The sequence below is a fragment of the Musca domestica genome, unplaced genomic scaffold, assembly GCF_030504385.1.
Source record: "Musca domestica strain aabys unplaced genomic scaffold, Musca_domestica.polishedcontigs.V.1.1 8, whole genome shotgun sequence".
Classification (NCBI taxonomy): Eukaryota; Metazoa; Arthropoda; class Insecta; order Diptera; family Muscidae; genus Musca; species Musca domestica.
In genome coordinates, this window is record NW_026712409.1 from 23,137,387 (window position 1) to 23,152,565 (window position 15,179).

A 15,179-nucleotide genomic window follows, 5' to 3' on the forward strand; every position below is an offset into this window, starting at 1 on the left:
TAGGCTGATAAAACAAACAATTATCTCCAAGATTTCTCAACTACGTTCGTACATATCTACGTTGAATTCTGATAGCAAGCGTTTCTGATAAGACAAGCAAATTGTTCTATAAATTTATGAAGAAATCGTAGAGGTATCTCAAGGTACAGATAGATAACTTTTAATACAGTGTCGAGCAAATTTTGGTTGAGTTGAATGTTTATACAGGGTGAGATAAAAAAAATGCTACCAACTTTAGACTGCTGTCATTTCTAAGGCACTCGTCCGACAGTTGTTAAAATTATTCCAATGACAGATCACTATATTTTTTACAATCGTATAAAAGCAATTTGATGAGAATTTTCCAGAAAAAATGTTGTTCGTGATGGAATTCAAGCGTGATAGTGTGATTTCTTTATATTTGGCTGGAAAACCACAAGTGGCTATCGTTAGAGCACTCCAGCGTTTAAATGTGAATACATATTTTGTGTCTCGTACCATCGCTCGTTACCGTGATATTGGAAGCGTAGCCCGACGTCAAGGAAGTGGACGGAAGAAAACAGCAACATCAGCAGAAATGGTTCGGAAAGTAAAAAAGCTACTTGATCGAAACCCGCTTCGCAGTGGCCGAAAAATGGAGCGTGAGCTGAACATATCGCAATCGGCAATATATTGAAAAATGCAAAATATTGAAAAATGCGTTCGGGGTAAAGCCATTGAAATTCCAAAAAGCGCAAGAAATTACACCGCAACAGAAAGAAAATAGATTCGAAAGAGCTAAGGAGTTGCTTCGCTTCGCCGAAAGTGGTGAACTGCCGAATTTAATTTTCTCCGATGAGAAAATTTCGTTGTCCAGCAGTTTGTAAACAAACAAAATGATCGTGTTTACTTGCCAAAGAGGTCAGCTTAAAATGTGCACCTTCGGTTGGCCACCAGAACAGAACTCAAACGCCGGCCATGGTGATGGTGTGGGCCGCCATAACAGCCGATGGTCGCCCTCCGCTCGTATTAATCAACATCAGAATAAATGCCAAATACTGTTGTGAAAATATTCTGGAGGGTGTATTAAAGCCTTGGGCACGCAAACATGAGGTTCCTCGCTTCATTTCCAGTGCACAATGGCCACCAAAATCTCCGGATACCTATCCGTTAGACTATTGTGTCTCTTGTGTCTGGAGTATTTTGGCAAGAAAGGTCGACACTAAAAAATACCAAAGTGTCGATCACCTCAAGCAAGCATTTCGCCGGGAATGGGCCAAAATACCGCAGAGCAACATTTGTGCAGCGTGTGACGGTTTCACGAAAAATACCGATTTTCTGTCATAGGTTAAAGCATTCATTATGGACTTCAAATACGAAATTTTAAACAATTCCGGTAAGTAATGTCTCGAAAATCATCAAAATAACGAACATCGGGAGGTGGCTATATGAAGACGTGCTCCTGCATAAGTAAGTTTTTGGCATAGGCTGTAGTACCCATTAAGATCCTCAAATACGAAATTTGAAACAATTCAGTCAGTTCATCAAAATACTGAATATCGGGAGGTATCGTTATATGTGGGCTACACAAAAACGTGGAGCGACATGACCCATTTTTGAATAAAACCTAACTTCTGTCAGAATACACGCATATGCAACATTTTGGCCTTCTAACTCAATTCGTTTGAAAAATAGCATGATTACAACAGACAGGCGGATGGGCAAACAAACAGACAGACACACAGACAGATCGTCTTAGAATTTTACGCTGATCCAGATTTTATATATTTTGTAGGGTCTATCATGAATATTTCGAGGATTGACAAAGCTAATATACCCTCCATAGAATGGTGGAGGGTATGAAATGAATGTTTAAATGTTTACTATAAAAATGTTGTACATAAAAGGTTAAAATTCACTTTAAGCATCATGTTAAATGTGTAATTGGCCTTGTAAAATTTATAACCCTAGTGATTTTTCAAATAGATTTTTGAAATGTATAATGCACCTCATTAACCCCCTAGGGAGACATTAAAATAAGTGTAGCAATCGATAGATTTTTTTCCAATATTTAAAAAGAGTCTGTGACATAAAATGTTCCCCAGTCATGGCAGTGATGACATATTTTTAATTCCTGTAACAGTGGCGCCCAACAGATAGCTGAGAGTAAATTAATATCTCTGATGCTCTCCATATTACAACGTAATTCTCTATGGTTTTCGTTACACTATTAAACACCTTAGCCACATATTGTTTTTTTAATGGTTTTAAATTGAAAACATAAAAATAAAATTTTAAAGTTTTTATTGGCTATAATTCTGAGTTGTTGACAAATTTGTGTGGAAATATTTTGGAAAGGGTGGTGTGTTGGTGTTGGCGTATTACACGACTTTTGCCGTGGAACTACATCAAAATGCTTTTTAGAATTTATGAGTGTTTTAAAGAATCCAAAACATAATTAATAATATTAATGTAATTTATGATTTTTATTATTAGCAAAAAAAATAATAACTTATATTGCATAGAAGGTCGTCAAAAATTTGCTTTCCAGCAAAGGTTAATAAATTCATAATTTTTTCAAGGAAACGCCAAGGGAAATGTCTTACATCTAGAAAATAATAAATAATTTACATTTATTTGACAATACACAAAATTGTTTACGTTTTGTTTAGTATATATTGTTTAGTATATTATATCCAATTTTTGGGAAATCTTAAATTCCATATTCATCTCAGGATTCTTGTTGAGAGACATATATTTATATATAGCAAGTTGTAAAGAATCGCTGAGTTGTTTTGCAATTTATGACAGATAAAAGTATTGGAAAATTGTGTCCCTTTGTGGGTGAGGTACCAGAAGGGGTTCGCATATATATAGCATCTTCGCAACAGATCTTATGTTAGCAAATATGTTTGTATGTGTGAAATTTGAAGAGAGTTGGATTCTTATTTCGCTTTTTTGAGCGTTTTGTTTTTCAAAATCCTGAACCCTATGTGGAGCAGGTAGCAAAAGAAATGGTCCGATCTCTACCATATTTATCTCAGATCTTGTGTTGTTGGGAATATTTTAGTTATACCATGTCTGGAATGGAATCGGATGTGGATTTCGCTTTTTATGAGCTTCATAGATATTCAAAATTTTGATCGTTTGTGAGGGAGGTACCAGAAGAAACGGACCGATATTGTCAATGTTCGCACCAGACCTAGCACTGATGGAAATATTAGGATATGCAAAGTTGGAGAAAAATCGAATTATCGTTTTTCTTTCTATGCAAAAAATAAGTATTTTTTGAAATTTTCAACCATTTGTGGGGGAGGTACCAGAAGAAGTGGATCGATATATTCTATCTTAACACCAGACCTTGGGTTAATATAAATATTGGGATGTATGAAATTTGAAGACAATCGGAATCTTACATCACATTTTATGAGAGTTGTAGTTATTCAAAATTTTGACCATTTGTGAGGGAGATACTTGATGGAATGTACCGATATTGTCTATTTTCATACCTAACTTAGCACTGACGCGAATATTAGGATTTGCAAGCTTGGAGCAAAATCGGATTATCGTTTCTCTATTTATGCAAAAAACGTATATTTTTGAAAATTTCGACCATTTGTGGGGAAGGTACGAGAAGGGGTGAACCGATATATTCCACCAGACCTTGGGTTAATATAAATATTGGTATGTGTGAAATTTGAATACAAACGGACTCTTACATCACATTTTATAAGAGTTGTAATTATTCAAAATTTTAACCATTTGTGGGGGAGGTACTTGATGGAATGTACTGATATTGTCTATTTTCATACCTAACTTAGCACTGTCGCAAATGTTAGGATGTGCAAAAAATATTTTTTTTTTGAAAATTTCCACCAGAAGGAGTGGACCGATATTGCCCATCTCCGAACCCGATCTAAGTTTGAAAAAAATATTAAGATGTACCAAGTTTGGACCAAATCGGATACTCCCTTCGAGAGTTATCGTGCGCACCAGCCAGACAGACGGAGGGACGGACATCGCTAGATCCTCTCCAAATGTTCTGAAACGGATTTGGTCCCAAGAGACCTAGGGTCTAAAACCGTTATTTGACCGTATCAAATGATATATACCCTCTATAGCCATATGGCTGAGGGTATAAAAAGACCAACACAATAATATAACCATAATTTATAATATATCCAAATAAACACAATAACATTGTTTTGTTTTATTAAAATAACAAATAGTTAAATTTAATTTAATCTATAAATAAACATTTATAATTAATATGAGTAATTTTTGGCCCAAAATACACTAACTGTTAATAATAATAAAAAAGAGCAGGTTCAGTTTATTTTTAAAAGGAAATTGGCCCATTGATTGGGTGATTAATCACCGGCATCAAAAAATAAATTCTATGTCAATTTAAAGTTCCACAAAATTGAAAATACATAATTCTTTGGAAATTTATAGCGAATAGCATTGGCCATTTTTTTGTAATCAATCTTAATAATTTCAATCAACACATTTTTACGGGGGGTATAATTTTCTTAAGACTTTTTCAAATTATATTTGCAAGTATGTTTTTGAAAGTAATTTTTGTGGGCCAGAATTTTGATTCGCAAATCGAGGAGAAAATTGCACACTACTTTTTGTGTGTGTGTGAAGATCATATATATTCTTGCATGTAACTCAGATATGTTTAGTTGAGTGTGTGCGTGTGATCACTCACGATCACCATTCATGATTGTCACATCCATAATGTGGTCAGACATCTCGGGGTTTGTACCTATAATTTTGTGTAATGCAAATACTCTGAACCATTAAATTATCATTGCTACTGGAAGTGACGACAATTTGTGTTGGAATGAAAGGCGCACACAATACGACAGAGGTCACATAAATTGCCTACCCAGACCGATAGACAATTGGCAGGTAAATACAGTGGTTCTGTTCTAACAAGAAAACATGAAAGCTCATTACCAAATAATGTGTTTTCAAAGGCCTACACAAGGTCGGCCAAGATGACTACTTTTGACAACAATTTGACAATAAACTTAGTAGTATTTGAAATATTTTGATTTGACTCTCTCTGAATTTCAAACCAGAATATATATTTTGCCGGCAAACTTAGTTGTCAGATGGGCCCTCTGACCGACCTTATGTAGGCCTCGGGGTTTGTCAATATATATCATAGAGTTGTGATATAACTGACTGACTGACCGAAAATTAACGGCCAGCTAAAATCTTAAAATTTTTCACTAGGGTCAAATTTGGTACGTAGGCTGGGTTTTTGGATGTTTGTAGTACGGCAAGGGTACGAAAAGTACTAACATGTACTAAAAATGTAATACTTGGTATTAAAACAAACGGAATGAGGTGGAATTCTGAAATTTGGTGAAGTGCAGGTTAGTATTGCCGAAAGTATTTTGAAAATTCAGAATGTAAGGTTCTGAAAAGTTCTAAATTGGTACTAAAAATGGTACCATTTGGTGTAATGTGAACGTATGGAGCTAAAAACTTGAAATTTGGTATGAGAATCAAGGATTTAAAGTAAGTTTGATATATAAGGGTGGTTTTGGAAATATATACTAATTATGCGAACTGTACTAAATGGTACTAAATTTGGAACAGTTTGATTTAGGGTGAACGGATGAAGCTGGGACTTTGAAAATTTGAATTGCGGTACTCTTTGGGGTTAGTTTGTAGTAAAAAAAGTTTTTTTGGAAATGTGTACTACAAGTGCACGAAGAGTACCAAATAGTACTATATTTGGTACCATTTGGTAAAGTGCTTGAATTCTGAAATTTGGTATTAGGGTCGCTGTTAATGGGTAACCTGGGCATATGAAAGTTGGTTTAGGAAGTGTGTACTTTAATTGTACGAAAAGTACTTAATGGTACTATATTTGATATTGAGCGAAGGCAAAGAAAAAATCTGAAATTTGATATTTATATTACTGATGGTATCTGTTTTTGGGGTTTGGAGGTGTTTTGGAAATGCGTTCAACATTTGTACGAAAAGTACTAAGTGGTACAAAATTTGGTACTAGGTAGGGGGATAGGGCTGGAATCCCCAAAACTTGATACTGAGGTCTCTGTTGGTATCTTGGATTGAGATATGAAGGTTGCTTTGGAAATTTGTTGAATTGGGCGAACCAAATAGTGCTTTGAAATTTAGTATTCGAGTCGCTGATAATGGGTAGCCTGGAAATATAGAGGTGGTTTTAGGAAGTGTGTACCATAATTGTACGAAAAGTACTTGATGGTACTATGTTTGGTATTGGTTGAAGGGATAGGACTGGAATACTCAAATTTGATATTGAGGTTTCTGCTGGTATCTGGAATTGAGATTTGGAGGTGGTTCTGGAGATGTGCATGGTAATTGTACGAAAAGTACTAAATGGTACTGGGTAAGGGAATAGGGCTAGAATCCCGAAATTTGATACTGAGGTCTCTGTTGGATTGAGGTATGAAGTTGGTTTTGGAAAGGTGTACTACAAGTGCAAAGATAGTGCTTGAGATCTGAAATTTGGTACTCTATGGTACAATATTTGGTATTGGGTGAAAGGATAGAGCTGGAATCCCGAAATTTGATAGTGCTTGAGATCTGAAACTTAGTACTTTATGGTAATATATTTTGTATTGGGTGAAAGGATGGAGCTGGAGCTGGAGGTGGTTTTGGAAGTGTGTACTACAAGTGCACGGAAAGAACTAAATAGTACTATGTGTAGCTGTGTCATGTGTAGCCCAGACACATAGAGGTGGTTTCGGAAATGTGTACTATAATTGTACGAAAAGTACTTAATGGTACTATGTTTGGTATTGGGTGAAAGTAGAGAAAACTGAAATTTGATATTTAGATTACTGATATTATCTGTGTTTGAAATTTGCTGGTGGTTTGGAAATGCCTCCAGCATTTGTACGAAAAATACTAAATGGTACTAAATTTGGTACTGGGTGAGGGGATAGGATCTCTAAATTTGACATTGTGGTCTCTGTTTGTATCTGGAATTTTGGTTTTGGAAATATATACTAAAATTGTACTAAAAGTACTAAATTTGGTATTGAGTGAAGGAATAATGCTGTAATCCTGAAATTTGATATGAGCGTAACTGTTTGTATCTATAGTTGAGAGGAGGAGGTTATTTTGGAAATGTGTACTTTGAATGAACGAAAAATGCAGTGTTACAAAATGTGCTGTGGGTTTTGGGATAGGGATGGAATTTGAAATTTGGTATCGAGGTCACTTTCTAAAATGTTGCTGCATTTTTTTTTCAATTCCATATTACAGTCACACCAAAGGCCCCAATGTATGCAATCTATTACGTTTTTTTCAATAATAAGCCAGGATTTCAAATCCAAAATTATACTATAAAGCAAGTTATCTGTATTTACTGTTCATGGCCCACTGTGCATATCTGTAAACACACCTCTATTTGTTTACATTTTTCTGTTTTTTTTTTTCTTTTTTGGCTTTTTTATTATTTCCTCTGGTTGTTGTCTCTGCTTTTGGGGATGGTGTATGGGGAGTGTGCCGTTTTGTGGGTGGGTTGATCAATTTCCCAGCCGCTTGGCGTTAAATTATTTGTGAACTTGAATCTTAACCGAAATTGTGTTACATTCTCTGAATGAATTCAAGCGAGCGGTGAATTGACTTTTTGTTCTAAGGCTCTTTTTTTTTTTTTTTTTTTTTTTTTTTGATGATGAATTAGACCGATGACATTTTTACTGCTGCGTTAATTTGTGGCATTCTAATTTGATGGATTCTCTGTTCGAGGGAAATGTGATTACTTTATTCCGCTACAAATTGTTTGGAAGTCAAGTAAAGAAAAAAAAATGAAAATAAAAATTATTGCTAGCGTTAGCGTAAAGAAAAATCAAATAATCAATGAATAGACGTGCGGATGAATGCGGCGATAGGCATGAATGAATTTTGAATGATAGATTAACTTTTCGAAAATTCACGACAACAACGCCCCATAATATTTATTTTATTTTAACAAAATAGTTTTTTATGTTCTCTAAATAAAATGAAACAAAAAAGGTACTAATTTGTTTATTTGCTTGATAAAAAAAAAACGTCACACAAAGTAGAGTTTAAAAAATGGAAACTTTTGAACTATTTCAATTTTTATGCCATAACTGTTTCAAAGAATCTGTGAATATATGGATTCGTGCGAGCATTTCAATTGAATTCCCCTGAAATTACCTTACCTTGCTATAGCGAAATTTTTACACTTTAGCACAATGGACTGCTGGCTGCATGCCCGAGGGTCTCGTAGCATGTCCTGCCAGAGCAGACATACAGGAAGGATATCGTATTTCAATCCAAAAACAGAAACAACAACAATCTTGGAATTGAAAACGAATTTCATTCACAAAACAATACTAATAAGAACCAAGAACAACAGCAATAAAATGTTAATGAAAATTATTCTTTTAGATACACTGCGATTTGTTTGTATAGGGTAAGATTAGGTGAAGGAAAAAGTTATATATTTTTAACGTGTTTCAGGAAAATATCGACGAGTCTTTTATAGAAATTAGTTCTTCAAGAGAGAGGGAGAGAGAGAAAGAGAAGAATCTTCATTGAGTAAAAAATCTCCTCCAGCAATTCTATGACCTAAACATAGTAAAGAGATTTTGTACATGTCTTTTAGATATAGAACAACTGTCCACAGATCTTCTATTGTTGGAAAATCTTCCACATTTAGAAGACCTATTACAGATCTTCCAAATGGACGACATTTTCCACAATTCTGTTTATTAAAAACTTGTGAAAAGTATATCCTCTCTGGAAGACCTATACTTTCTCGAAGTTTTCATAGAGAGAAGACCTTCAATAAGTCTTTCAAAGAGAGACGATTTTCAACAGACCTTTCAGAGAGAAGACGTTGAACAAGGCTTCTATAGATGGGTGAATATCCACAGGTCTTCTACGATCAGAAGACCTTCAACACCTCCTCCATAGTTAGAAGATCATCCACACATTCCATGTTATTAGAAGATCTTCAATAAGTCTTCTATTTTTGACGGACACCTCCAACACCTCCTCCATAGTTAGAAGACCATACACACATTCCATGTTGTTAAAATAGCTTCTATAGGCCTTGTTAATTTAGAAGATCTTCAATAAGTCTTCTAATTTTGACGGACACCCTACAGGTCTGCTATTGTCAGACCTTCCACAAGGTTTCTATAGTCAAAGGATCTTCCACAGGTCTTCCAAATGCAAAAAATCTTCCAAGGGTCGTCTATTTATAAAAGGTATTCCACAGATCTTCAATTGTCAGAAGATTTTCCATAGATCTTTTTTAGTCTGGAGACCTTTCATAGTTGTTCTATAGTCAGAAGACCTTCCAGAGTTCATCTATATTCAGAAGAACTTCTACAGTTTTTCTATAGTCAGAAGACCTTCCACAGGTCTCCTAGGGACAAAAGATCTTCGCAAGTCTCCTGGGGACAAAAGACTCCTCACAAGTCTTCTATAATCAGAAGACATTCTACAGGTCTTCTATAATCAGAAGACATTCTACAGGTCTTCAAGGGACAAAATATCTTCCAAGGGCCCTAAATCTTCAACAGTCACAAGACCTTCCACACGTCATAGTCAGTAAACGTCCCACAGGTCTTCTATAGTTAGAAGACCTTCTGAGGTCATCTATATTAATGGTCAGAAGACCTTCTACAGGTCTTCTATAGTCAGAAAACCTTCCGCAGGTCTTCTATCGTCAGAAGGAGAAGGTCTCCAGGTTTCCTAGGGACAAAAGACTCCTCACAAGTCTTCTTTAATCAGAAGACAATCCAACGTCTTCTAGGGACAAAATATCTTCTAAGGTCTTCTATAGCCAGTAGACGTCCCAGAGGTCTGCTATGGTCAGTAGTACTTCCGAGGTCATCTATATTAAGAAGACCTTACACGGACCTTTAATGGTCAGAAGACCTTTCACAGATCTTCTATGGACAGATATATAGCCAAAATTCTTTCCGAGGTCATCTATATTAAAAAGACCTACCACAGACCTTCTATGGTCAGAAGACCGCCAACTGGTCTTCTATAGACAGAAGACTTCCATAGCTGTTATATAGTCAAAAAGGCTCAATCAGGTCTCCTAGGAAGAAGAAGATCTTCCACAGGTCTTCTATATACTGAAGGTCTTCCAGAGATCTTCTGTAGTCAGAAGACCTCCCACAAGTCTTATATAGACCTTCCACAGGTTTCGTAAAAGCAAATAATCTTTCACAGATCTTCTATTGACAGAAGTCCCTCTATAGCTGTTCTACGATCAGAAGACCTTCCGCAATTCTTCCACAGGTCTTCTAGGAACAAAATATCTTCCACAGTTATTTTATGTACTATGGACTGAAGACAGGTCTTCTAAGGATAAAAGATTTTCCAATAAGAAAAACCTTCCACATATCATTAGTCAGAAAAAAATTCACAAGTTTTCGAAGGACAACAGATTTTCCAAAAGTCTCCTACTGATAAGGACAGTTCTTCTAGGGATAAAAAGATCTTCCATCTTATCTTCAATAGTCACAAGAAATTCACAAGTCTTCGAGGGACAACAGATTTCCCAAAAATCTCCTACTGATAAAGAACCTTCCACAGGTTTTCTATGGACAGAAGGTCCATAGAATGACCTTACGCCTTCTTTGGACAGAGTTCTTATGTACATAAAAAATAAATGGAAAGCCTTCCGAAGGTCTTCCATGGCTTGAAGTCATGGGCCTACTCTCGACAGGAAGGCCTTTTGCAGGACTATTACATTTGAAAATCCTTCGATAGGGGTTGGACAGTTGGACACATCCTACAGGCCTTCATGAGAGAATTCACTTTTTTCTTACGTCATCACTCTCTTACGTCTCGCACTCTCTTTAATGTCGCGTGGCAATTTTGTGGTAAAATTTCCTCATGTACTTATATTTATTTCGCAAAGTGTTCATTGCCTCCTGTGCGTTTATTGGGTTGAATAGTCCATAAGATATCCTTCTTATATTTCACTCCCGACAGAAATTCTCTTTTTGCCGTTTCAAGCTTATACACATACCTCTAGCACTTGTTGAAGTGGTTTCATGAAGTACCCCCCACAAACATACACATACATCGCGACATACGAAACATGCATGCGCCACCATAATGAGATCAACATAAATTGTTTTATTCGAATACCGTAAATATTTTTGCATATTTCATCATCATCATCTTTAAATACAACAAAAACAACAAAAAAACATTCCTCAACTGCTCATTGACCTTCCCAAATTGAAATGTCCTGTTTCGTTTCTCATTTCAGTATGGAACTCAGTTCGGTGATCTTGCAAATATCCTTCCTCACGATATTTGGCAAAATGTTGGCATTTGGCTTCGTCGGACCCGAAGAACGAAAATGCAAATATTTACGAGTGGAGAAATTACTGAAGATACGCTGTTTCGACATGAATCTGAAGGAGGTGCCGCAATATCTCAAGTCATCGGTGGAGGTAAGTTCGATATTCAAAATGTATCTATTCCAATATCTATTATATTGGTTCCATGTGTAATATTAAAATGTCGTGCATCATAGCGGTTATTGTGTTTCGTCTAATGTCCGAGTCTCGTGAAACTTGCTTTAGCACATCGGGTGTGTAATTTCAGTCGTTGCATATTCTTTCATTCATTCATTCAATGATAATTGAATGAATGATATTCAATTATTGTCATTATGTTGCAATTTAAGTGGACTTGATTTGTAGTTGTTGTTGTTGACGAAAATAACAGACGGGCGACTGAATGCAGGAATGACAATAAAGGGCGGACAGACGAGCATAATTTGTGAGTGTGTTTGTGTGCATGTTTGTGCAGTCAATGTGTCGGCCCTGGATATTCTATTCGGTTTTAATGTTGTTATTGTTGTTGTGGGGGATTTACATTTTCAATTAAATGAAGAGGAGTTTATTGCATGTCATGGCATCAAATTGCATTCGTATGAGAGAAGTGAGAGAGAGAGAGAGAGAGAGAGGGAGTATCAATGCTTTTAGTTTTGAGTAAAAATTAATAGACTTTCATAAATTGTATGACTCCTCGTAACCCTTGCGTTTTTGTAACATAGTGTGCTTGGAAATATTGTTGGAAACCCTTTGGGGAATATTTCTTGGGAATACATTGAAGCTGTAACGTTTCATATAATACCTAAAAATCTGAAAAAAATATTTTCTGTTCCCTTTATTTGTGGCCTGGTACCAAATTTGTTGAGAAGCATGGATTGTTAAGAAGCATGGATTGTGGCAGATTGTGAAAGAGTTCCAGTATTTTGCGTATGTCTGTGAAAGATCAGAGACATTCACAAATTATAATTAGCCTTATTACTTAAAAAAATATAACAATAGTGGGCTTTTGTGAAGAATTTACAAAGTCTGTCATTCCGTTTGTAACACCTCGAAATATGCATTTTAGACCCCACAAAGTACATATATTCTTGATCAGCATAAAATTCTATGTCGATTCACTCTAGCTTCCGAACGAAATGAAGTAGGCTGATGAAATTTTACTCAAATGTGTATTATGTCTGCAGGACTTTTGGCATTGAAAATGGGTGATGTAGGTCCACGTTTTGGTATAGCCCCCATATAATGGCACCTCCCTTTTTCGGTAAAATTGTGTGTGAAGGCCCACGTCTTCGTATAGCCCCAATAAAAAAGTACTTCCCTATATTCGGAATTTTGATGATATTTTAATTTTAGAAAACCGAACTTTTAATACCTTCCAACATTTTGAAGGATCTTCAAAACAAAAAAAAAAAAAAAAACCGTCAAAAAATATTACTTAAATGAAAACCGTTATATGGGGGCTAGAGGAAGACATGGACCTGCATAAGTATACGAAAATACGAAACTTATAACAATTTCATTAAATAATGTCGCCAAATTAAAAACAAAGCCGGTCGAAAATTTCGTTAAAATACGGGAGCTTCAGGATATAGTGGACCCATGGACAATTCTCTTCCATGGAGTAAAGTTCTAAGAATACGATACGACATAGTGGATCGCTATAGCCCATCTTCGAACTCGACCTGCCTGCAGACAAAAGACGGATCTGTGCAAAATTTTAGCTTCGTTCTTTATTCGTTTTGACTCTAACGTGACAGACGGGCGGACAGGGCTAATTCATCTTAGAATTTTACGCTGATCAAGAATATATATACGTTTTGACTCTAACGTGACTACAACAGACGGGCGGACAGGGCTAATTCATCTTAGAATATTACTCTGATCAAGAATATATATACTTTTTGACTCTTACGTGACTACAACAGACGGGCGGACAGGGCTAATTCATCTTAGAATTTTACGCTGATCAAGAATATATATACTATGTTAGGTCTACAATTATTATTTCGATGACTTACAAACGGAATGACGAACTTAATATGTCCTCCATGCTACGTATGGTGGAGGGTATAAAAAAAGGTTGCGGAATCTTTACTTCTTGTTAGAAAACTCGAAAACCACCGAGTTGTTCACAGATAGAAGACCAATAGTTAGAAGATTGATCGAAAGTCATTGGGGATTTTTTTTACAATGAAAATCAATGAAGCCTTCTAGAAATAGATGATGGATAGGAGTACACGGCGAAGGTTGCTAAATATTTTAAGCTTACGGAAAGACCAGTAAAGACCTTGCATGAAAATCCCTTCTGTAGGTTCTTAGTTTTCGATTTAAACTCAGTCCAATTGGAATCACATGTCAAAATTGTTTATAACTGATTCACACAGACATCTACGCCCTTACCGTTCATCATGGCCATCAATTTATTTCAATGAAACCAAATATGTGCTGCATTCACACACAAATTTCCGAGGTTTCAGAGCAGAGCTTTTTTGAATTCACTTTTGTTTTTGTTTTTAATTTTATTTTGTCTGAGTTCTTCATTTGTGGTTTTCTGGTAAATTTCGAAAAAAAAAATGCTGGCCCAGCCACAATTCCAAGCCCATGCCCCTTGCATAAATGAAGCTCAATTGGTCTTAATTGCTAAATAATACCTCGTTTACATTGTTGTGGAGTCTTGGTGGATGAGGTCTTCTAGTGTGGAGCACATTGTTCGCACACAATTGGAGTGGGAAGAGAATTCTCGTTTTTTTGAAACATAACTGTCGAGACAACAAAGTTGTAGGAAAAGTAAAGTTGTTTATTAAATCTTATTAATTAATAAAAGTTAATCAAAAGTTGGAAGTTTTTATTATAATTTTTATACCCTACAACACTATGTGTTGGGGGTATTATAAGTTTGATTGGCCCAAAAATTATGTAACACCTCGAAATATTGGTTTCCCACATAGGAAAGTATATATGGATCTTCCTAGCTCGCCGAGCTGAGTCGATCTAGCTATGTATGTCCGTCCGTCCGTCTGTCCGTCTGTCCGTCTGTCCATGTTAATTTGTAATCACTCTACAGGTCGCAATTATGGCCCGATCTTCACGAAATTTAGAATGGAGGTGGGACTGGGGTCAGAATAGAACCCTATTTCTTTTGGAGATGATCGCCAATTGTTTAGGGGTTGAAATGGACCAAATACTGAAAAAATGTCGGATTTTGCAGTAGCTATACAGGTCGCAATTACAGACCAATCGACGCGGAATTTCGCATGTAGCTAGAGTTTAGGGCGGGGAAGAAGCCTACCAATTTGGGTGGTCATCGGATAACATTTAGCGGTGAAATAGACCATATATTTTGTGTTGAAAAAATTCAAAATTTTTCATTAAACCGCGAATATTTTAAATCCCGGCGAAATCACAAAGCCATGACAAGGTTACTTCTGATCTTTACACTGATGTTAACATCCAACAATACGGATATATAGCAAAATATGTGCGATATATATGTATATCAAAGAAGATATGCTTGAAAAATCTCTTATATGTCGAGAACGGCTGAACCGATTTCGAAAGTTCTCATTAGTTTAGAATGGCCTCTTGGCTGGAAAGAAAAAGCGTCTAAAAAAATCTCATAAAAATATCTCTCTAAAGATGAAAATATTGATTTTGTAAAATTTTCTCATATTTTTTCAATTTTGTCATATTTTTGGCATATTTTCATTTTGAATTAAACATTTAGTACTAATTCTACAGCTAACAAAACTAAGTAGTTGGGATATCAGGATATCATATACAGATCGCATTTATGGACCGATCCTTACGAAATTTTGCATGGCGATAAGATGAGGGTCAGAATAGAAGCCTACTCTTTTTGGAGATGAT

General features: G+C 35.8%; 1 protein-coding gene across 1 annotated transcript in view; it reads left to right on the forward strand.

Moving 5' to 3' along the window:
• The window catches only part of LOC101896283 (leucine-rich repeat-containing protein 4), a 47,173-nt gene that overhangs the window by 22,396 nt on the left and 9,598 nt on the right, over positions 1–15,179 (forward strand). Inside the window, exon 2 of the mRNA XM_011293357.3 lies at positions 11,240–11,426. Coding sequence (XP_011291659.1) covers positions 11,240–11,426 — 187 coding nt within the window. The remainder of the gene's footprint in view (positions 1–11,239; positions 11,427–15,179) is intronic.